We start from the raw sequence: 25,754 nt of genomic DNA, 5'->3' as shown, positions 1-25,754 counted from the left end.
CATGAGATGGACCGTAAGGAATATTTATAGAAACTTGGACATTTTTATTTGAAACGTAAATGGGCCGTATATATTACGATGCCGTTTTCAATGGATAGTTCAAGGGGTACTCTATTTATCTTACTGGTAAGTTTGAAAATAATCATTTTTGTCTTGTGTGCCTGTCGATTAACAACATTCTTCTTCTTGAATTTTTGTGTTTGCTACATAGCTCTTCGAGTTATAAAAAACAAGTCTTTTTTAAGACTATAGATTATGTTCGCGGTAGAAAAAGGTACGTCATAAGAAAACAAATATTTATTAGAATCTTACAAATTAACATTGTTTGAAGGTTCCTGTTTTTTTACACTTTAAAAAACAACGCAGAATTTGAAGACGAATGACAATTTAGAAGACGAACTACCTCAGCAAATAAAAAAAACGGATCCGTATGTCTTCGGCTGCTAAACAAATTGTTTTGAATGTTTACAATTTTATAACAAATTCAGAAAAGAAAGTAAGAGCAGCAGTAAAAACAAGATCGATTTCGAAAAATCGTGGCAGTGCGAATCGTCTGCCCCGTACTATGCGTTACACACTCTACAACGAAGCCACTACGCAGTCTTTTATTTTTAAGTCTTTGTGCCCTACAGGGAAACATTCTTTTTTTTATCGCGCTCCTGCGGGCCACTATGGAACTCTCGCAATATCGATGTCATTTTTTTGTGCATGCCCTCTGTATAAACTGTCTTTCACGTCTCGCCGAACTTCAAAGTTACGGCAAAGTTTGGTAAATATTAAAATTTTTACAAAAAATAGCGATTTTATTAATAATAATTTACCCACAAAAACAGAAATTTTTAGGATCTTTTAGATTTTTTGCCCATAATGGATTTCCCACTTCTGTTGGTATATGAAGTTTTAGAATTTAGAGCAAATGGTTTTTAAAAAAATACCTGTTTTCTGAAACCATGCAGTACGTCGTAATTGTAAATGACGTCATCGCGTTTAGATTGAGGGCCAGAAATGGTGATTTTCATTTGGATTTTTTCAAATAGTGTATGTGATAGACGAAAACCGCAAGCTCTTGATGCATTTAAACAAATTGCCCATATTTTTGGCGAATTTTGATTTGCGGCTAATAATTTACTCTGAAAAAGAACAATTTTCAGGGTCTCTTAGATTTTTGTCTATAATTGAAAAACCCTGTACATAATCGAGAAAATGTTTGAAATAAAAGTTATAGTACCGAATCTTCCGCGTCTCCTGGTAAAATAATTTTGTCGATCAAATTAATTGTTTTCCAGAAATTTTATTTTTTCTGGCTACCAGTTTCGATTTCATAAATTTGTCGAAAGTAACGAGTGACACGAGACCAAAGTTCCGAAGCCAGCTGTAAGAAAAATTGTTGCAAATGGGATAGTCCAGAGGAAAGTGAGTTATTAAAGAGTAACACGCAAATTTAATGAGGCGTATAATCTACGACGCTTATAAAGTGATTTTTTTTTTCTAACCCTAGAAGAACTGCATAAAAAAGTACTAACAGATTTAAACATTAGTTGTGCCAAAGAGTCGTTACGTACTTTTTTGAAGAAAATGGATTTTCAGTTTCAAGAAATAAACTGCAACTGCTAATGGAATCTCAATCTCAAGAATTTCGCAATGGAGGGTGGATTATTTAAAGTGTATTTAATGGAAACGTGGTTCGACACTGACGACAATATAAAAAAAAAAGGATGAGGTGATAAGAGTAACACGTAAACGTGCCGCCTTCGTAGTTATTCATGCTGGGTACAAAAATGGTTGGGTGGGAGATGACTAATTTTTGTTTGCCAAAAACGTCAAAGATTCAAGTGTGCGTTACCATAAAAATATGGTTTGAAAATAAACTGTTAAAAACACTATAGCCAAATACTGTTATTGTATTGGATGCATGATATCATTTAGCCAAAATTAGAAAAATTCCAAACACTTCTTCAAATAAAGAAGAAAATTTTTAAAGAGAGTTACATGAAAAACCAACTTCTGGGGTTATTAAAAATAAAACATTGTAATAAAGACCACAAAAAATCTTGAGATCACCCCCGTATGATTGAGATGATTTGGTAATAAAAGACGAAATCATTTATCGCCTGCAAACGCACTATATTTCTGGTCTAAGTATACCTCGCTCTTTTTTTCCTTCTCGGGCGCTACCGAAGGATCCGGTTTGGGTGGTGCTTCGCCCGTGGCCCGCGTTGGAAGGCCGAAGCTGAAAGATGGCGGCCCGCTCGTCGGCGGCGGTTTAACCCCGAAAACGGAAGCTGCGCCGTTAGAAGAAAGCTGCGTCTGCGGCGGCACACCGAACGTGAAACCGGAAGCCGTCGTTTTGTCGACGCCGAAACTGAAAATCGTCGGCGCCTTGGTGGGGTCGTCGGGGACGGCGCCGGGCCTGGGCGTCTCGCAACAGACGCACTTGTCCGTCGACGAATTGTTGCGCACCATACACGCCTGCGAAGCAATTATCGCTTTTTGCACCCGTTATTTCACTCACAACAGAACAGACAGCAAAGAATATGCTAGGTTAAACTTGATCGCTCGGGAAAGACGGGTAGAATATTATGTTGACAGAAGACCGAGCAGAATTTCTAGATATCCACCCACGAAAAACATGATATTTCCTACTGCGAATAAACTGAAATAACACCAGAAGAGATTAAAAAACACACCCAGGCTTCAGGACCGGGGGAAGTGGACATGAATTCGATAAGACCCATCATCAAATCAATTTTCCGACATCCATTTATCATAAAAAACACAAACAGCACTATTTCGCCAAAACCTAACTGAGTAAACCTAACCTCCAAATGTCAAACTTCCCTATAAAAACTTAGTATTGAAGTTAGAATTGAAGAGTGTTGGGAAGACGCTGAAGATCAAAAGGGCTTTTAGTGCTGGGCGTTCTTGTATAGATAACGTGTCTACCCCAAAACAAACATTAGGGACGATTTGTAACACAATATGGAGGCACATAGGGTAATTATTGATCTTTAAAAAGCGTACGTACGTAGCGTCCCATTAGTTAAGCTGTGGCAAGTATTAGAAGACAAGAAAATTCCACTAATACACATTAATGCAGTGAAGGAGTTATACGACGATATGACGAGGCTAATAAAGATTGGGCAAAAAGTAACCAGAAAGATAAAGGTGACCAAAGGACTTCGACAAGACTGTTGCATTGCGCCTACACTCATTAAGATCTATTTGGAGTGGGTCTTGCAAATCTGGCAAAAAAAAATGTAAACCGATGAGTATTCCAATTGGAGAACACAAGCTTCATTTCGCAGATGACGAAGTAATATTTGCAGAAGATGAAGATATTTGCTAGAATATAGCAAGTGTGATTTAACGATTAACCCATCAAAAACAGAGTATGTAGTGGTGGGAAATGGAGAGGACGACATTTAGAATTAAGAGGCACACAAATTAAAAAAGGTGATAGTTACAAATACTTAGGTGTATGAATAACAAATGATGGTCATAATGCAAAAGAAATAGCAACTAGAATTGCATAAGGTAATACCGCATTACGCCAACATCAAAGTTAGAATATATGAAAATATCATCGAAATTGTTACAATATCCTCAGATATATCCTCAGAGCTTTGGGTAACAAATAAAAAAAGTCTCCAAAACAAAAAGCTATGGAAATGAATTGTTGGCACAGATGCTGCCAGCTAATCAGAAGGGAGAGAAATACTGGTATCAGAGAGCAAATGGGTATAGATATTGACACCTTGGAAACTATAGAATGGAAAAGGTTGAAATGGTATGGTCACGTCGAAAGGATGAATGATCAGCGATGACCAAAACGACTGTTACAATAGATCCCCGCCAATCGTAGAAAAATAGGTAGTAGTAAAAAAGCTGTAAAAAAAATCGTTATTAGGGAGTTTTGGTTGGTTGTCTTTTAAAAGCAGTTCCGATAGCTGCCATTGGCATGTAAGCACTCATTAATAGTTATCGTTATCTAAGACGAAGCGACGACGAAAACGGCAAACACAATCCATTGTTTGTTGAGGTTCTTTTCGCGTCGTTTATTTGGGTTTCAATCACTAAATCGGATCAAAATGGACAAAAATCAAAAATCAGTGAAAATCATTGATTGATCTCTATGCCAATTTGCCAAAATTAAAATCGTAATATTTTTTTTTGTCTTATCAAAACATTCCAAAAAAATCAGTTGTAGCTAATATCATTGACATTTATTATTATGCGAAGAGAATTTTATATAACAATTAATCATAATGAAATGAATTCAACTACGTATTTTTTTTTTTTTTTGGTAAATAGCTATAATAGCATTTATCTTCCATTGACTATTTTGGCAATAAAATTTTGCAATGCAAGTTTTTATGACAAATAGTTTCAATACAGTGGGCCAATTTGTATTATTTACCTCGCATTCCCATTCATTGTCCTGCTTCTTAAAACTACCCCCAAATGTCGACGGCGGCAACGACTTCGATCCACCTGACCTGGCCGTTTCGCAAGCGGCACATTTATCAATCTAAACAAAAGTGTTGGATATAATCAAAATCCGCCCACCTAACATATGCCCCGTATCTTAATTTCTCTGAGGATTTACGTAGTAAATTTTGGAAAAACCGGACTTTGTGTGCAGTTTTGCGGTTCGCCAGTCAAATACAATAATTTATTTAAAACCATCTAATATTAAGAATATTTTTAGAAAATACGATTTCCTTTAAACCCGTTTTCCTAAATCATTGCAACTGTTTTTTTGTTTTTTGTTATGTGTAATACTTATTTCGTGTACAGGATAGTCTGTACCAAAATGCGCTAAGAAGGGCGGGATAATTTATAGATAAAGATGTTTTGAGATACCGACATGAAAACTTTACGGAGTTTATGGAGATAAAAAATACAATTACCGCGCACCAACTAGACTTCACTTGTAACTTTATGTCATAACTGTTTTTGTTCAATAAAGTGATTATTAAACCTTTCGCGGCCAGCGTTTGAACTGTAAGTGTTTTTGTTCGGGCTTAATGGCCATCGTTGATTGGAATTTCTTCCTGACGTTTCGCTAGCACGAGCGGCTAGCTTCTTCTGAGGTACTCCCACCTCCGATGTTGGATGCAGACTGACGCGCTCCCGGTCGTAAGTTGTATTTATGCCTGGGGAGTCGTGGAGGAGAGGGGGCGGGGCGTTTCTGAATGTACTAATAAAAAGATGCACAGCCAAAAAAGAGGAATCATTACAACCTTAACAGAACGTGCCCGGAGGATCTGTGATCCACGACACCTGGAAGCAGAACTAGATCACCTCAAAGAAGCCTTCCAATCAAACGGATACAGAATATCTGATATCGATAAAGCTATGAGGCCCAGAACTGCTTCACGACAAGACCCGGGTGAACAACTAACGGTTGCGAGCGCGTATCTACCTTTTATTCCTCGAGTGACAGACAGGATCGGAAAAATATTGAAAAAGCATAATATTAACACAATATTTAAACCAACAAGGAAAATACAACAAACGCTAAGATCAGCCAATGACAAGAGAGATCCACTGTCAGCCGCCGCAGTCTACCGCATACAATGCACGTGTGGAACGACAAAAAGGTCTGTCGCAACCAGGATAAAGGAACATCGGAGAAACTGCAGACTGGGACAAACGGACAAATCATTCAAACATTATTTTTTTGGGGAAGCCAAGCTATCATGCCCGCCTTGTACCAGATGCAATGCAATATAAATCCATAAACATACAAATAATTTCAATAGAAAAGAAGAGACACTGCAGCTCAAACAAATTTGGAACCCTATCTAAAGGAACACAAGGACAGCCCCGGTAGTCACAACCACCCATGCGTTAAGATGCCCCGCCCCCACCCCTCCGCGACTCCACAGGCATAAATACAACTTACGGCCGGGAGCGCGTCAGTCTGCAACCCACATCGGAGATGGAAGCGCCTCAGAAGAAGCTAGCCGCTCGTGCTAGCGAAACGTCAGGAAGAAATTCCACTCAACGACGGCCATTAAACCCGAACAAAAACACTTACTTGTTTTTGTTCAGTTTTCTGAGTTTTTTTTTTAACATTTTGATAGAGCGACAATTGTAAATATATCGTTCTTGGGATATTTTCATTGTAATACATTAACCTTCACAAAACGTTTCTTTATTTTATTGTTTCTATTTAATTATCTCCGGGATTTGTTTTTGACATTTTTCAACATCGCACAATCTCGATTCCATCTAGCTTATATTTCTTATATATCAAAAATATGTAAATCCAGGCTACACTGCGCAATGCTTATATTCTAAATAATTTGTCTATTAGTTAAGACGTTAACATACGATACGAAGATACGATAGACAAAACTTGCATAACATGTAATATAGTTAAATAAGAACCAACGTTGTTCAGATTTTCACATAAATATATTGTGACAGCTGTTTCGGCAACACCGTGCCTTTATCAAATGCGAATATCAAACGGTACCGACGTTTATAAATACAAAACAGGTAGTAATTAATGTGAGGTATTACATTGAGATTTAACAAGGTGGACCCATTCAAATCCAGTTTGTCATTAAGTAATACATTCGAACCTCTCATCTTATTAATCTCCACAGCTTCTAGTAAATTTAATTTTCTACTTTTTGAAACGGTGTGTAAAATATCGAAATTGTCGTCAAAATTGCGTTTTTCTAAATTTAAATGTATTGCGTAATTAGAATCTGAACTATTGTTTTTAAATGATCGTCGATGTTCGTTGATACGTTTTTTGAAAGATCTACCTGTTTGTCCAATATAAATCTTAGAACATGAACCGCAATTTAATCTATAGACTCCAGAATTCTGGGATCTATTAGATTTAGATTTATCGTTTTTAACAAATTTTCCTAGAGTGTTATTAGTTTTAGAAGCAATTTTGAGGCCACATTTCGAGAGATGATCTGAAACTTTATTACTAGGTTCTCCTATGTATGTTAATTTGAGATTCAGTAACAGAAACGGGGATATACAGAGTTCAAAGTTTTTTGAAATTGTTTCTTAGTTAAGATTTTATCTATCAGTGATGAGTCATAGCCATTGTTGAATGCTATTTGTTTTATAATATTTAATTCTTTTTCAAGGTTTATTGCAAAAAGGATAAAAGGCAGCCATTTTGTGTATTATAGTGTCTGTGTGTGAAAGTTTGTGGTATATTGAAAAATCCAATTTGTTTTGTGCTTTAGTTATCGTTAAATGGATTTTCATCAAGTAAAAGCCACTTCAGTACGAATGTTAAATTGTTTTCATTTCTCTTACATTATCCCTCGCACACACGTTATAACTAAACTACCACTTTACTTGTTTTAAACAAATTTGTGATGTCATTTTACATAATTTGAAAATTTGAAAAAAAAAAAAAATTGAAAATGATCTCTATAAACCAACTAAGTTTTAGGTGTTTTTCTAAGAAACTTCCACAGGCTACTGTAATACTTTTTACAAAATTGCTCCCGCGTCGGTTTTTGCAAGTTCGACTCAGCAAAAACAGACGCAGGAGGAAACCAGAAGTTTTGTAAAAAGTAAGTTTTAGGTGCTAGATTAAAAGATTATAAATGTTATAAATATTAATAAACATTTGCAATATAAAAAAATCACCAGTCCCAATTGTGGATTTGACAGTTTTCGCAGATTTTTTTTTTTTGGAAACTTTGTTCTGGAAGAAGTGTACAAACTCAGGTATCATCAAAATGGATATTCTTTTTAAAAATTTTTGTATGAAATTTTAGCTTCCCCCATTTCTCCTCAAAGCCGTGACTATTAGCTGTGCCACTGACTTACTTCGTCGCTGTTCCTGATCATACAAATCTGACATTCCCATGTGCTAGGAGGCGGTGCAAATTTATCCCCGAACCCTGACGGCGACGCTGCCGACGGCGGTACCGCGAACAGCTTCGAGGGCGTCGTAGTTTTCGGGACGCTTCCCGGCTTGGACGCCTCGCACGCCGCACACTTGGACAGGTCGTCCTTGTTTCTGATCATACAGACGGGACATTCCCACGTGTCCGCCGCCGGTTTTAACGTCTCGTCGAATGAAAATTCCGCGGGAAGCGAAGACACTTTAACGTCTGAAAATTACTTTATTTAGTAACCAAACCGACTCACTAGCACCGACATATCAATTGGTATACAACTAAGACACTTCGCAATCAGTATTTGAGAGGTTGACATAAAAACATAAGGGAGTTTATGGAGATAAAAAATACAATTACCGCGCACCAACTAGGTTAACCAAACCAATCAACTTTTGGTTAAAAAAGCTTTGTTATTATTAAATTATAGTTTTTCACTTAGTATATAGAGGACGCTAGCTACACCCTAAAATCTTATTTAACAATTATAAATGAAGACGCGCAGTTGCACCTTCCTTCAAGCCTATTTATATCAGAACTGTCAAAATAAAGAGCAAAGGTTTATTTTTAAACTTCCTCTGAGCCAGTCCTGTATTTAAAATACTCTTGGTCGCACATAAAAATAAAATATTTTTTTATGCACCATTAACCCCCGACAAAATGACAATGACAACGGATTTCATAGACATATTAGTGAAAGATTTACAATAGCGGGCAATAGAACCATAATTCCGATTAATCTCGACTACATGCTACGAAGATAAGCCCAGATCTTTAGTTACTGTACCATCTAACAATAAAACGGCATTAACTAGAGAACTATCCTTTGAAAGGAAACGATATCACAAAATTTTAGAAAAATATTTTTTTAAGTTAAACCCGAGGGGCAATTCACCCTCCAGAATTCGTACGCCAGATCATACTATAAGATTTCACGCATTTGACCGATTTTGAAAATTAATTTTTAGGTTATGTGGAAATTGTTTGTGTTCCGTAGTTACTAAAAAAACTATTAAAGGTAAAAACAATACACCTCAAACCTCTTTTCAAAAAGTGGGACATAACATGATATTTTTCAAATAATTAATTCAAAATTTTGCTTCTAAATTATTTTCTTTCTCTTAAACTGTAATGAAGTCATTCGATTCATAGTTAGGAATTTCGATAATTATTAATGCAGGTAATAAACATATTACAATTAAAGCCGAATGGACAAACAGCAGCAATTAAAAAAAAAAAAAAGAGAGAACTATTTACGTCTTCTGAACCGAACTTATGTCTTTCATCATATAACCTTAAAAAATGTACCATAAATCATCAATCAAAATGTATGTACCAACCCTCGTAGTTACTAACTGCTATTATATGTAACCTACAAATAATGTTAAACAAGTTTCGATTATTTTGTTGATTAAAATTGATTTAATGATTAGAAACAACTCAAAAACTATTAAAATTTTAGAAATTGGTTTCAATCTCACAGAGCTGGCACAACATATTTGAAGTTTATTAAGTTTGTGTATCAAATATCCTCAAAATTTTAGTCCTTGGTGAAATAGACTCTAACCCTAAGTAATCAAAAGTAATTTTGATATAATAATCTTCTCACCTTTACTTTTACCGGTATCAGGTTTGGGAGTCTCGCAGGCCACACATTTCACCTTGCCCGTTTGGTTTCTGATCAGGCACACGGAACACTCCCAAGTGTCTTTGGCCGGCTTGAACTGCTCCAGGGAAGTGGCATTTATCGACTCCTTAAGTAACATGCTCTCTCCATTATTTTTCTTTTCGGCTACGAGTTTGGCATCGAGCTCAGGCCGAATGCTCCTCCTTTTCTTGCACAGCGGCTCGCTAAATTTGAAATTGTTGTACGCGTTCAATGGTTTCAAGTACTCGCCCAGCACCAAGGGAGCTGAAAATTTATATTGGCCGTTGTTCGAACTAACCGGCTTGGAAACGGTGCCGCCTTCTCGAGTTTTATCGCTATCCTTTTTATTCAAAGTTATGGTATCCGGATTCGATGGGGGTATCGTAAAATTGAATTTGGGCATCTCCTTAATGGGCAACGCCACGGGGTTTAAGGCCAAATCGGGCGCGGGTTCTTCGTGTACCGCCGCTCTCTGTCTCACCGAACCAATTTTCGATTTTATTTTCCCGGTGTGTTTTTCCTGCTCTTGAACGTCGAGTATTTTGTAAGCTGTCTCGTTCAAAACCGATTTCGACCGGGTCGCTATCTGGCGCACCGCTTCCGTACTATCTTGGAGTCTCGACTTCTGTTGACTCTGCTTCATTTTCAACAGATCGGTCACGGAAGGTACTTGGAGCTCTTTGTTGGACGACGTTTTGGTTGCTCTAATAGTATAAGGATTCGTTCCGGTATACTTGCTGAGAATCCCGTCCCTGAACCTTTTGGGGGTGACGGGTATTTTCTTGGCGTCCATTACCGGCGTACTGTACTGCTCGAGGGTATCCAGAATCCTTCGGGCCGTTTTTCCAAGTTGCAAGTGACTCTTATCCACTGCGCTCCTGTTCACTGGCTTAATCTGTATACTGTTTTTTAGGGTATTCCTCAAATCTTGAGGTAGTTTATTTATGCTCCTCCCATATGCGGAGGCGCCTCCGTATATCGTTTTTCCACTGTAGAAAGGGGAGTTGATTATTTTGTTTGTCGAGATAGTTCGATCCGCGATATTTGAGGAAACTGACGATCTTTTGTAAGAGGGCATGCGGGAACTTAACGATGAATGCGGGCTGACGCTATCCTCGGTAAATAACGTTCTTCCTACCGCTAAAATGAAAATAGGCCCGATGAAGATCGACAAAAAAATGAAATCTATACAAAAAAAATTGAATTGTTGAAAAAACAGCAATTAAGAAGGGCGCTCCACCCTATCTCGAAATTTATGACTAAAGCCGGTAAGGCAAAATGGGCCATCGCAACCCATAAAAACACCTTTCGATTTAACAAGAAGGATGGTTAGGAAATTTTTCAAATTATGATATGATTCACACTTAAACACCACCATTATAATTTTTACTATTTTCTTTTTGAAAGCACACTTGTATCTAAAAAATTTCTAATTGTCTGTGTACCTATTAAATGAGTATTGACATTTTAAATATATTAACATTAAATTTATACATATTTTGCTAAAAAGACCAAAATTTTATATTATAGGTTAGAATATTTCTGTTTCTTAGATTAAAAATAATCTCACTGTTATTTTAAGCTTTCACTAGATTAAAATCATAAATGATTTTCTGACAAGATTAATTAGTCCACGATAAATTTTTAAAAAACCTATTATAAACATTAAAATTTAGAGCCAGACAAGTATAATTTGTAACCTTTAATATTAGTGCTTCTTTTAACTAGTGTACTTAAACTTTTTGTTTAATAATTTCTTTTCATATTTATTTCTGGCCTGCTCAAAACTTTAAGATACATTTACAAAATTTGGAAACATACAGAAAAAAAAAGACCAGACATATCACGTGATTGCGAAAGCACAATGCAGGTAATTTATATGCAACCTAACCAATGGCAAACTAACATCAAAAAAGAAAATCATGAGTATTTTTATTACTTATGCAATAATAATGATTTACTCTTTCCTTGAAAGACAGAAACAATCCACACATTGAGATTTTAAACGGAAACGAGATGGAGAATGATGAAAAATTCAAGGTATCATTTCTTGCCCCTTTCTTTGTTATACTGGAAATTTGGCCAATGAAACAATAAAATCGTTCATTATCACAATTTCATAATAAAGGGGTAAGAGTATTACACTCACTTGAATTTTGAAACAGAGACCTCAGCTTTGCCGGACTGCTTTCTAATGGGGAAGCCTGCTTGGAACTTTGCTGACTGACAACGTCCTTACTTCCAATGTGTGCTGACGAATAATCACTGGTGGATTCTTCGCTGTCTGAATCTTTGCTACCACTTTTCACTACGTCACCATTTTTGTACGTGTCCCGCACCAACAACGAATTGCCGAGCAATTTACGCGCACTATAACCCGAGGGACCTGCAACAGGTTCGGGAAAAGTTTTCAATGTTATTCGGTTAGCGACGTTATTTATTGGACTTATAGCTTCCTCGAAATTCAAATATGTTTCAGGTAATTTGGTTTTCTTTGTGGGAGGTTGAAGATCATAAAATTCTTCGTCAACTTCTTCATCGCGCCTTCTGACCGCCGATCCAACATTTTGCTTCCGAAACCATTTCGATAAAGGTGTATTACTGATTATTCCAGACACATGGTTCTTAAATTTTCCAACAAACGACTAAAACAAAACGTACAGTATTCATCATTACTTGAAATCTATTGTGAAACCTAAAAACACGGTTATGATTTTGTGAATATTGGACAATAGAATAAATTTCTAGGAATAGTATTTCAAAGGTGATTTAATACTGTTTAAGCCATAAAGGAAAAGTAAACCAGAATTATGTTAAATATAAGGTGAAATACTATTAACGCTATTTATAGAGATGAGAACGCGCGAATATGTTCTAGGATACAAATCCACTCCTACCTGATCATCTTCAAACGCTCGTGCACTTGACGAATTTTTGGAATCACTATCGTCAGGACCGTTTTCCATTCTTAAAGGCCCAAAATTATTTTAAAAAATAATTACAGAATAAATAATAAATTTCATAGGCATCATAGCGTAACAACTGCTTAAGGTATTAAAGATGGCGTCAGAACACACATGCTTGCCAACGTCTTTTGGTTGAAATTCGTTATGGGTACGTTCAGAAATAGACCGCAACCCCAGCACAGAATATACACTTTTTTCTTGAATATTTCTCTGGACTTATTAATTAATAAATGATATAATCAAATATAATCCAGTTTATTTATTGACCTATTTCAATAATCCGTCGTTGGAGACTTGAGTAGAAAATTATTGCATTTTTTTCTGAAGCTAGATTTACAAAATTCCGAACGTTCGAATTTATTTTAATATTGACATTTTTTTGCAGCTCATTTTTCCTAGCGAATTTTGGCTGAAACCTTAAAGATTCATCAACAACATGTTTATTAATAAATTTTCTTATTTTTTTTTCTAACCTACAAATAATAACCGCATCCGTTCTGCTTGCATTTTTCCAAAGATATGGACTTACGTATCCGTGCATTTACTGAGTTCTTTGTTGAAGTTCCAACTATTGATAGAATTTACAGAACACACACACAGTTAGTACGTTGGTATTTAAATGAAAAATGTATTTTTTTTTCCATAACAAATTTTGCTAACAATTGTACGCAATACTTTGTTCATTTGTATAGTTTTGTATAGTATGTAGCACATCACCAACCGGATCATAAACCACAGCGATAATGGGCAGGAACTATCCTCTTGTATTTACTTTTTTTTAGATTAGATTTTTAGATTATTCAAATGAAGCTAAATCACAGCTTACCAATTTATATGGGAAATTTTACCAACTTCTACTATAAACCACTCCAGGTTTGGGTACAATCATAATTTGAACGCAAACGTAGGTAGCCGCCCAGTGTTAGTGAATCGCAATTTGAATCACACAGATATTGTGACAAAATTCAAAATAATGCAAATCGTTATAGTCGCTTCAAGTGCCACCTCACGGTATGTGCCTCAAAAAAATGCAGTATGAAAATCTGTTTGTCTAACAGCGATTATAGATGGGGCAAAATTTAATTTTCTCATATAATCAAAATGAAACCGACGTGTATTTCTTTATTTTAGAGTAAAAATTACTAACAGGTGTACACAAAACAATAATTTACTAACGGTAAGAAGAAAAAGTTTGGCATTCCAAAATGACGATTTAAAAAATATTTTTTAAGTACCTACCACCACGCACCGCCTACAATCAATTTGACATACACTGTTTAACGAGTTATAAGGTGAATTTAAAACGACGCCAATCACCCGAATGTTTATATTTCTAGAATTGCGCCATCTAACGGATACTAATTGAAACTCCTGCATTTTGTTAATTTTATGGTGTAACGCCAGATAGTAGCAGACGTTGACATTCTCTGGAAGTGCGGAATGAATGGTCGTTGGCATGTTTTTTTTTAATAAGAGAGTAGATCTCGGGCAAGAAAACAAGAATAAAGGATTCCTAGTTGTGTGTTAGTTTTTAATTAATATAGAAAGTAGGATCCACTGTGTTCCGGCAGCACGAGGACTATTCCAGATAAAAATCAAACTTTGTCGATGAAAAAACCATTGGATATTACGGAAAGTGATCTGCGTGGCTGCAAAAATACGCGGGTCAGCGATCATCGACTGCGAAAAATAGATCGCACTGATAATTATAATGATTTGTTTTATTAATTGCGTTTTAAATGCCAACGATCTAGATCGCGAGCCGTTCCTAATTGTGACTTACATAGGAATCGAATTTCAGAGAGGTACGAATTACGGTACAAACGAAAACGTTCAAGAATGTTCCCAATATCCATTTCGAATGAAGGCATATTTTTCATTTAGTGTTACGATTTTAAACTGTGTACCTGACAAAAGCAAAAATCGACGGACCAATTTCCTAGGATCTACGTTTTGTTTGCTTGTAATTTCTTTTGCCAATATTTTTTCTCAATTTAAAATAATAATATCTAATAAAATAAACTCCAGTGACTCAAATGCCGTTCCCAACTTGTTGCATATTATAATATTTCGATACTTACTTTTTTGGGCACTTCGAAAACCAATAATCTCAGTGCTAAAAAATGAAATCTAACCAAAATTATGAAAATTATCAGCATCGACCTTCGACTTAAGGAGTCGTTTTTTTTTTTAATATTTAGCGCCATCTTGAAAATTAAGTATTTTTTTTTACATTAAAACGACGAACCTGCGGCAAAGCGTTGGCGCGCATTTTTTGATGACAGGATATTTTATCCGGATGTTATTATTCTTATAGAATAGAATTTCCTTTTCCTCCGTTTCCTATAAGTAAGAGACCAAAGTACGCAATATTCGAGGATGACTGATAATCGTTACAGTAGATTTACTAGATTACAGAGAAAGAATAATCGTGGAGCTATACCACCACTTAATTTTAACTGGTTTCCTTAAAACGCCATTTTTTTTCTTTATTCTAACGTTAGATATTTTAACTATCTTTAGTTATACCTTTAGTAACCTCGGATTCAGGTTAGGAATATCTGTTCCAATGATAATAATTTCATAGCACAGTAGACAAAAGTAAGATAGAGCAAGAATACTTTTCTGAAATAAATCTGAAGTAATATTTTTAATTGTTTTTTAATTGTTTTCCTTTGCAGCTACTTTAATCAGCTACAATAAAGTACTACAACACCAAGAAAAAAAAATTAACAAATGCTCTTACTAATTTCACTCCTCAAATTATACTATGCTTCGCAATACACGGATCACTGGATTTTTCAATTACCCACAGACGGTTCTCAGACTGCTCGGCGTTATCTACAGAGATCTGACGGCCATTTGAGAAGTGCGCGAATGCGGGAACCATATTTATTAGATTCGAGATTTATTAATGTGTGTAGATGAAATGTGAAAGTTTTCTAACGCGTGAGAAACAACGCTATATTTCGATCGCTCTCAAGAAATCAAGAATACGTTTTTCGGCGAATGGATTGGTTATTCAAGGTTTTCTATACCCAACGTCAAAGCGCGAAACTCTGTAAAAAGAAAGAATAAATTTGAAATTTGACATACAAAACAAATGAATTGCACTTCGGGTTGTGCCGTTATTTTAAATGAAACACCATATATATATTCGTCCATTTTTATATTCTATGGTTAATTCTTTTTTCGATAGCTCTAGTAGTTTTGTAGATGTTAGGGTTCCAAAATCATATGTTTTTTGTTTAAATACCCTGTGTCAATTTTTGGGTTAAAACATCTCTAAATTTAAAATTTACTAATTTTTTTTTGACAGAGTAATCGCTTCTCTAGTAATTTTATTGACATCCACTATAACAAAAAAGTAGAAAAGAAAACTGTGTCTAATGGTCCGTTCAAAATATACATTCCAAATAACAAAAAAAATCAGTCTGAGATGGATTTTAATTGAGATATTGCATTCACCTTTAGATATAAAGTGCCAAAAGTTTATTCAAGATCAATTCATCATAAAACTATCTATCTGTATTAGAGAAACAATTGTGCGATAAGTGAAAAGTTTCAGGTTGCGACTGGGAAATAAAAGTTCTTTAACTAAAACGAAACACAGTGAAGCATCTATAGATTGGCGCGATGCGTATGATATGAAACGGCGGTGATTTTTACGCAATAAATTATAGGCACTTGCGTATTCATTAGTTCAAATTGCTGCTAATAAAGTTCAACATTCTAGCGGTTTTCCTGCTCGTTAAAATTTACTGGTTCATTTACCTTTGGAGAGATTTCCCTTTAAATTATACCGATGTATGTGAGGACGGGTCATATTCGCGGAAACTAAGAGGAAATTGCGATTTCTTATTGAATATATGTCGGAGATATAAGAAATAATATAATAAAAATAATAAAATAAACTCGGAGTGCGAGTTCTGATGGCGAGCGAGGCAACTTCTATATCTTCAACCATGAAGGACACACATCAGAACATGAAGGAACTTCATTTTTATTTATTTATTGAAAAATAAAATAACCTAAGAAAATTATAAATACAATTCATAAATATAAACGTTTTTGTCTGTACCATCCAAACAGAATATAAAATTACAACATATTGGCTTAAGCTCATAAAAGATAAAAAGAATATTTTCTCGAAACTAAACACTCAAAAATAAATAATGTTTGTTTTAGTCCCAAACTATTCATTAGGAAGCACATTATATCTGGTAAAAAAACAAAGTCCTGCTTCTAAAAAAACAAATGCCATAGGAATAGCGTCTATGTTTACACATAATATAGTTATCCTAATGCATAAATCTTTGTATCTCTCTACAAAAGTTACAACTTACATTAGAGAAATACAAAAAAAAGTAATTAATTAAATAATTTTCTTTTTAGTTATTTTTTTATTATACGTCAGTTAAGACAGTTTTTGTGTTGTGTTACACTACATTTGTATATAAAATACATTTGTATATAAAATAACACAGAGATCAACCTGTTGTACATCGTTGTCAGATTGAAACCTGACATTTTATACGAATTTTATTATAAAACCAAGCGATAGTATTGCGTTGTAAATGAGAAAACCTGTTACATTAATATTGCATGCGCCTGAAACTAAAAAATAGGATTTTCTATTCTAAAGATAGCGTTAACAGAAAAAAAAATTCCCTATAACAATTTACAATTTTAAATAAATACATAAATTTCACATGATTTATTGCTCTTTTATAAATAATATAATTTTGATATCTAGTTTTGGTTAGTTTACTCAACTCCTAAGTTGATGAACCGACAGCTAGGGAACTGCATTTTATATTTATTTTTTTTTATCAATAAAGTCCCTTATTATTATTAAAGAAATTTGGTATGACATGCACGATTTGTTATGCATTTTTGAGGCGGCAGTTTTTTTTAGAATATGATGGTTACAGAAACTATGTACATTTGATTGACGGCTTAACATCAACTTTTTCCATGAAACGCGGCTATAGTCGGCTATTTGCAGCCTGTGGCAATTATCGAAACTTTAATATCTACTAAAATTTTTCTCTCTTTATGATTTACTGTATAAAGTTACGTCCGTTTAATATCTATCTACCGTAGAGACTTTGCGTATAATACGAGACAATACGGCTCATACGGCGCCGAATCGTTAAAATAAACGTATGTACGAGCAAAAAAAACATATGCGTATAAAAGTAAACAGTTAAAACATGTACGCCGCAAAGCAGCTGTCTCGCCTTTGCAGAGCTGCTTTTTTTTTTGATAAATTTGAATGGCTCTTTGTTTATGGATATTTAAATTTACATAGCGTATCCCTTACCTAGATGGCAGCGATTTCCTATTTACTATTATGTTATTATCAACCGTCAAGAAAAAGTGACAGTTCATAAGATGACGAAAAATATTTTCTTACAATTTAATTTCTGTGTCATAAATTAATTAAAATAATTATTAAAAATCAATAATATATATTTTTTTATGTATGTATGTATGATGCAATTTCTGTATAATTTTTAACAAAAATAAATAATAGTATTATGTACAGGGTGAGTCAGCAATAGAGTAAAGTTCATTATCTCACTGTTTTCGAATGTTATGAGAAAATGGTATATACAAAAGTTGTTTTGAATTCCTTTTAAAATTATTCAATGTTTTTATTAATTGTATGTATTTTAATTTTTCTAAAAAAATACTACTTTTCGCAATTCCATATATTTGGATTATATATAATTTCGTGAAAATCTGAACTTTTAAACGGATTTTCATTAAGTAAAAGCCACCTCAGTTCAACAAAAATGCTTTATTAGGTCCTACCGCTAAAAGCTGTTATCGTACTTAGCCTGCAAGTTAATACATTCAAAGTCAAATCGAAATAGACAATCTGGATGGCATCATACGCGCAACTGTTATTTCGCAATCCGAAATTAATAACGGCATAGAAAAGGAATCCTTCTTGATGATAATGTAATAATTGGCCCACGGATGTTACAAAAATTCGCATTAACATGCTTGCGTGTTTAGTAACGTCCACAAAGGTTGCGAATTGAGGATGCCCGAGGTATGATATAAATCAAAAATTTATCGTATTAAAACATTAATACCTGCGCCCGTGTTTAACGACTCCTTTGAGAAGATAAAATCTGCATTTGCGCGGTAGCATTGCTGACGGTTGCATCGTCATTGTTTAAGTAAAGAAAATTTAACGTTACAAAAACGTAATAATACTGACGTGTAAAACTAGCGAGAAGGCTCAAAAGCTACAGAGCAATTTTTTCAATTAGAAAAATTACATCAAATAGTCGACATTTGTTTAAATAATTCACCACAATCGATTATTTATGTACAGGGTTAATTTTGAAAGATTTGTTCTATTTATTATCTTACGCGAACGTCAGAAAAAACAAACGACGATCGCAAGCTGTCAAAATGACTGCCACTTTGGCCGTTTGTCAAATATTTCATAATGTTGCAAGGGTTAAAAGAGAATATCGACAAATATTGAAGAGTTCCTTTAATAAATACAATTAAAAATGTAATTAACCAATTTGAGGGCAGAAATAGTGTCACACGGAAGACCAGGACAATAGAAAAATATTTTGATGAAGACCTCAATATATTACTTTAATTCCAAGGTAAATTATTGTACTATTACGACACTTGACATCATGACTTTGAGTTCTACTTTCTTAATTTTTCATATTTTTTAGAAAATTCTAAATATTCTATACCTGACTTTAAAAAATTATCCGGAAAGCCCTATACTAAAATTCAACAAATTCCAGTGCAAAATTTAACCAATGAATATAAAAGGCAGAAGATCGAATTTTGCGCTGAAGTGTATAGATGATCTCAAGAAGATAGAAATTTTCTAAACAATATAATATTAAACGATGAGGCTTCGTTCACTACAGTAGGTGTATTTAATGGGAAGAATAAATATTTTGGGCCCATCAATCATCCACACAAAATGCAGGCAGTAAAATGTGTACTTTTTTAATCATTTTGCATCCAATTGCCCCAAACTTCTCTAATAGGTTTTCTACAATGTCGTGTAATCTGGATATTTTTTGTTTCCTAGGACACCTTTTATAAAGTCCTGTTCCTCCATTAATCGCTCTATTGGAGGACCTTTACAAAAAGTGATCCTTTGCTTTATTTAAAGAATATTTTTTGATCCTGGAGTTAAATTAACCCTTTTTATCTAGTTCTTTTTCACCCGCTGTTGTTTCTACTGTCCCACTCACACAGAAAAACAGAGGTACTTCATATATTCTCACTGGCGACCTAGTAGTCTGTCATTATAAATTATCCTGTATGGCAGTAGTTCCGGATTCTCGTAAAATTCTTTCATTTGCACAGAATGAGCAACAGTTGCAGAAGCCAGAACATTTTCATTGTGCCAAAGAATGGTTTCTCTTGGATGAGTCAATAAAAAGCCTTCCGTCCTCAGAATTGTAGTCTGTACCAAGTTTGTTTATTAGATAGGGATATATTGTTTAAAATAATTTATAATTTTTTTTTAAATTTTTCGAAGTCAAGATGCAAAAATTTCGGAAAGATCTTTAGGTAAACCTAAATCTTTCACTAAGTCATTAAGTTCTGATTGTGAAAATAACTGTGCTTGATGAGAAACAGTCCATACACCACCAACATCATTAAGGGCATCTTCATCCAGTTTAGGTTCGCAAAAAACTGGTGGTATTTTCGTCAAAATTTGATTGATTCACGGGTAGTGTGACATCCGAGCTATGTGGCACTGGCCTTGTTGCAGATTTGAGGTTCGGATAAGCAAGTTTTTTCAAACTTTTATTATTATATCCACGAATATGGCACATGCAGAAATAGTAGTCATCAAAGTGATTTGTTATCGTCGTTTCGGATATGTGCTTGTCAATCTTTGCTTCCACATAAGCGTAGTATAGCAAGAGGTGTCATTATACGTCTAAATATCTTGTTCACAAAAGAACCACACATAGCAAATCTGAAAAATACGTTCCTATTTTTCCTTGCTTGATAAAAACAAAAAACATCGTTTTTCTATTCTATTCGATTCTATAAATAAATCTTTGTTGGACTGGGTAATCGAAGGGAAATTGTTGCGTTGCTTCTGCTAATTAAGTGTTCGGAACGCAGGAAATTATACTAATGGTCGAGCACACAACACAAGGAAGTGTTCATGAAGCTCTACTTGTTTTGCAAATACCTCACCTCTCATCATTCGAACTAATCTGATTATTATAAGCAATAATAATTACTATTTACGGTTTTTATTTCTTTATTATGTGTATTCGTTTGCATAACTCCTGTGAGCATCATTGATCTGTGGTTTTCACCAACGCGCATTTTAATGCCCCTTGCGTAATTTAATCATAAATATAATTTTCAGCTTGGTATAATATAAATGTGTGTAGTACCTAAGTCGTAGAAAACTTTATTTATATATTATGTTACATTACAGTAACTATAATATATTATAACACAAACTTTTGAATACTAACTTTAATGCAACACCAAAACTTAAAGCTTAATAAGGAAGGAGTTAGTTAAGATACGAAATATTTTATCTATAATTGATGATTGTTCTTTGTGCTAGTGCTTCACGGCTAACCGAGCTGGAATGATACCACTCAATTCTCGTATGTTTCTTGGATAGAAGAAAGTGCTAAATGTAAGTAATATGGACTGATCTTACTGATGGGTCTTTTTCGTGATAACGTTATTGATGATTGATATTATGTTTTGGTCTGGTTGATATTGCCATAAAATGTAATAGCTGAGAAAAGGAGGTGAATAAAAAAAGATGATTACACCTGTCTTTCAGGGTTTTTACTTCCACCGGTGTTCCCGAAGGGCCCCATCTGGGACCTTCATTGTTTGCCTAAAGCCGTCTGTGACGAAAATAACAACAAAACTACAAAATAATTAACAGTACTCTTCCCAATGTGATCCGAGACATGGGCATCACTATTAATAATTAAGGTTAATTTTTGACATTCACGTGAACCTGGCAGCATTCCAAGCTTCAAGACTGGTTGAATTTTTAAAAAATCTTCTGATAATCTTGTAATTAAGTATAATATGCTGTAACTCAGCTTGAGGTCCATTTCGAAGAAGAATTAAATCAATATACCAAAAACTCTTTCCTTGAAGAAACAAAAAAATTCTTTCCATAACAGAAGAAAAAAAACTTTTCGAATTTACGAGATTATTAAAATGACTAACAGAAGAAATTTACAAAAACCAAGGAGAAACACTAATGCTGGAAAGTCTTAAGAAGAAAGCTAAATACCAGAGACAATGCAAAAGCCAAAAGAGAGGTAACAACCAATAGAGAAGACCTACTTCGGAAGAAGAACCGAAGGAAATAAGAAATGGCACTAACTGAAATCACTGTGGAAAGCACCGGTACAAGACCAGATAATGATCGAAGAATTTAAACCTGGAGGGAGAGTCCTATTAAATAAAATTAAGGAACGTTTTGAACCCTGTTTCCACACTCAAATATAGAAAAGTACACACCCATAACCTTGATTTTCCACTTGTACAAGTTGTCTGAAAAACAAACTGGACTATTAGGCCAGGCTACTGAACAAACTTTCACCTACTTATTCTGAAATTACTAATAGAAAAAATGACAGGATACTGTAGACTTTGTAGAGAATGTCATATGCACTCTCTAGTCCACAGTATTCACAGTGCAAGCTATTATTAGACTCCATAAAAACAGCGACAAATTACCCATCGAAAGGGGAGTTAGACAGGGCCCCAAAGCTATTCATCGGCATTTTAAAATATGCCTTTAAAACACCTGTAGGAACATTGGCATCAAGATTGATGGAAAAAGGCTAAATAACCTGCGATTTGTCGACGATATTGTGTTCATCACATACAATTTTACATAAACCGATAAAAAGCAAACTTTATGACTAACCTGATGCTTGGAGGCTCCAAGATAATCATGTTGTGAAGCAAGTTGGCGATTATAAATATCCAGCGGCAGGAACTTGTTAGATCATCACATGGGGAGCAGAAACACTCTCTCTAACAAAAATGTCGTATTTAAATTCAGAGTCATCCAAAGACAATAGGAAAGAGCAATGCTGAGAACCGCATATGCTGTAAATCCTTGGTATGTCAAATGGAATTTTCTCTTTGACGGATCGAAGATGTCGAGAGATGTTTGGACAACTGGTAAATCTGGTTTCTACGCTATATTTCTTAAGAACTTTTGATATGTTCTTCTATTACCTAAAGTAAATTTTTAATTTTGCTTAAAGATATCTCAAGGATCGAGCAAAACGGTATCACATTTTTTTTTTATATGAATGCTCATTGTCTCCTAAATCTTCGTAAAAACCAAAATGCTACGCATCTCTGGCTCCCTATTTTATAAAAATATACTATTCGATTTTTTCCTCGTCTCCTCTGAGTTTCATGGCGAGTTTTTGATTTACAGATTTCTCCATATTGTCAAAATTTATAATAAATAAATAAATGATCTGTTCAACATAAATGTGTTTAGGCCTTGTTTTGATGAGGCCGATAAATGAGGAATACCTGGTATATGGCATTTCCTCACTTTTTAAAATCTATTGGAAAGCAACTGCTCGATTATTTGTTTCCCTGCATCCTTGGTACAAAATGCCAGTAACTATTCATAAAATTTTGATACACAGGAAAAGAGATCGTGACGTCCAGTCCAGTGCCCATCGGACTACTTTCCGATGAGGCCCAAGATGCAAGGAACATGGTAGTAGAAAAGGAATTATTCAAACTTTTGTGTCATCCTAGCCCACTGTGCGTAAGCGTTCTCATATAGCCGTTCCGCATTGCGATGTTACCCTAGGACTACCTAAATGTCGAGTCGACCGACTTCCGTCCTTCCACCTTGCTTCTTCGTCTACGTCATCGGTGTCTTCAGTTTAACGCGAAGACCCAATCCGCAGTTATTTGGAGCGCCAGTTAGCGTTCAGCTTTCTGCTACCAACCGTTCGTCGGTACGCTCCGTCCTACCAAGAAGTGCGCGCGAGTGGTGCACCGAATAATGATGCAGTGCAAGTGCAGGGGCGGGCCGCCCCCTTCCGGTTTACCCTTTGTTATTTTGGGACTTGTTTTGCTAGGAGGTAAGGCGACGGGCGGAAGACAGTTTAAAGTACTGACGGTCGAACGCGGGTAACGGTTTTCGGTGAAACGGTGACAGGTGTTTAATGAAATTAAATATACGATATTACTTAGGAATCCGCACTATTTGATTCGCAAATACACCCTCCCGACAAACAACAACTACAAAACGAAATATAAATAATGGCACAATAAAAATATTTAAAAAATCGAACCTACCGAACAGAGGAAAGTTTCGTCAAGAAAAAATGGCCATATGTCTAAGTATTTTTAAAATTTAAAAACGTGAAAATGTTATATAAAACAAATACAAAATTTCGAAAAAAAAAAAACAACAAACTAAGTGCTAAATTGTGCCATCGAATACAATTTTTTTTTGTTTATTATTATATGACTTTCAAAGTTACCCGACATTCGGGGCTAACTTGACACAAATGTTCATTTCGCAGTATCAAAACTTTTATTTACGGCACTTTAGATTAGTTATTACAAATATAAAACTTTTAAACTAGCTGCAGTTTTAAAATTAAACAAGAAAATCTAGAACGCCAAATACGGCAAAAAAGCATTTCTTAACTTAGAAACTAAGTAAACTTTTGGCAAAAAAAAACCTTAAATTTAGACTTTTTAAATTTTCGATCCCAATTCCAGTCGGCCACCTCCGTGAAGTTTTTAAAAAGCATGCGGCGTATTTTGAATTTAAATCGCCCTTCTCAAATTTGCTTTTGTTATGCTAATAGGAAGACGCACTTTAGGTTTCTTGGCTTAGTCTGCGACCCTTTTTGGTGACATTTCTGAGGGCCCTGGCTCGCTGTTAGAGAAACAATGAAATTCTTCGTCGCTGTCGTCCGGGATTGTGTGGGCTTGATTTTGGATTTGCCCATTGGCAATCGCTTTCACTTCATTAATCATCCGTCTTCTATATCCAAACTTCTTTGCTCTTTTATTCTGGTCTTCGCTTGTTCCCCTCATTTCTTTTAAAACATTACCAATGATGAATCAAGAATTCGTTCAGTTTCTGGCACGTTTTCAGGGAATCTTCCTTAAGACTTCATCATTCATTCTAAATCCTGCTTTTAAATTTGTCTCTATAGTCTTTGAAACTTCGTTCCACAGAAGTGAAATTAAGGCCGAGAAGTGTTCTTTAGGCAAAGTTCCGGAATATTTGCTCTGCTTTCGCAGCCATATCTAGGAGCTGCATCAGATGTGTGGCGTTGCCTGAACAAGGGCACATATAAATATTATTTCCTAAGGCTACTATATTTAATTTAATTTAATTAAAATTCAAACCACCAAGAGTAACGCGTTGTCGTTGTCTCATGGCTCCTCTATGCTACCGTCTGACGAGCTAATTGACGTCACAACCGGTCGCAGCCAATGGCAGCGCATTTTGGTGAACAGTGTTCTTTTAATAGTATAAAATATTTTTCAAATGAAAATTTTGTTCAAGTTTCCAATTTTCCTTATAAAATTGAACGCGTGAAGCTGCTTACCATGGAAAACTGGTCTGTTAATTATTGTTTTTTTTTTACAATTATTCGGATGCAGTTATAATATCTATAAATTTTCGAGAATTTATCCATATATCCCATTTTCATATATTCCCTGCCTTTAAAGGCGTTTTTAATTTTTAAAAATACTAAATTTGATTCTAGAAAGCTGAATTTGTTTTTGAAAATAGAGTAGAGTGAGGGCTATCTTCAGATACTCCAACCAATGCGTGTGCAATATATCTCCTACATGAGTTACTTGTTTCATTAAGGACAAGATATAAATAATTTTCATCCACTTTTTTAAAAATGTTATTTACACTTTGCTTATAAATACCTTTAAGTACAGTTGACTCGTGCGGTATATAAAATTTACAATATTGCCATAGTTATATTGGCTTAGGTCTTCATTGAACTGGACTTGTTCGTAGCTTTTTGGTAATCAATTAAATTAAATTTAATCAAATTTGAAATCGACTCTTAAATAGTATCCGTAACATACAGGTTGAGAATAGGTTTTATCGATTCCGTATCTTCAAAACATCGGCTTTCACTTACCAATTTCATATGTCATTTCAAAACAGAACGAAAAAGAAAGTTGAACGATTGAACAACGTTTAAGCTTACGCGACCC

At 34.9% G+C, this 25,754-nt stretch overlaps 2 protein-coding genes across 3 annotated transcripts in view; one reads left to right on the top strand and one right to left on the bottom strand.

The window, feature by feature from the left end:
* LOC132707211 (nuclear pore complex protein Nup153-like) overlaps positions 1 to 12,600 on the bottom strand; it is a 28,449-nt gene extending 15,849 nt beyond the window's left edge. Inside the window, exons 1-6 of the mRNA XM_060678959.1 lie at positions 12,435 to 12,600; positions 11,687 to 12,182; positions 9,499 to 10,677; positions 7,819 to 8,105; positions 4,418 to 4,528; positions 2,146 to 2,469 (exon numbers count right to left, since the gene is read on the bottom strand). Of these exons, the coding sequence (XP_060534942.1) occupies positions 2,146 to 2,469; positions 4,418 to 4,528; positions 7,819 to 8,105; positions 9,499 to 10,677; positions 11,687 to 12,182; positions 12,435 to 12,503 (2,466 nt within the window). The 5' untranslated portion in view covers positions 12,504 to 12,600. The remainder of the gene's footprint in view (positions 1 to 2,145; positions 2,470 to 4,417; positions 4,529 to 7,818; positions 8,106 to 9,498; positions 10,678 to 11,686; positions 12,183 to 12,434) is intronic.
* Positions 12,601 to 18,970: 6,370 nt separating this feature from the next.
* The window catches only part of LOC132707526 (uncharacterized), a 95,344-nt gene continuing 88,560 nt past the window's right edge, over positions 18,971 to 25,754 (top strand). For both annotated transcript variants that reach the window (XM_060679418.1, XM_060679419.1), the window contains exons 1-2: positions 18,971 to 19,141; positions 23,186 to 23,632. In XM_060679418.1, coding sequence (XP_060535401.1) covers positions 23,554 to 23,632 — 79 coding nt within the window. In that variant the 5' untranslated portion in view covers positions 18,971 to 19,141; positions 23,186 to 23,553. The remainder of the gene's footprint in view (positions 19,142 to 23,185; positions 23,633 to 25,754) is intronic.

Source organism: Cylas formicarius, unplaced genomic scaffold (genome assembly GCF_029955315.1).
Source record: "Cylas formicarius isolate icCylForm1 unplaced genomic scaffold, icCylForm1.1 PGA_scaffold_9__14_contigs__length_23061073, whole genome shotgun sequence".
NCBI lineage: Eukaryota > Metazoa > Arthropoda > Insecta > Coleoptera > Brentidae > Cylas > Cylas formicarius.
Note: the sequence above shows the minus strand (reverse complement) of the source record. Positions and strands in the feature narration are given on the sequence as shown.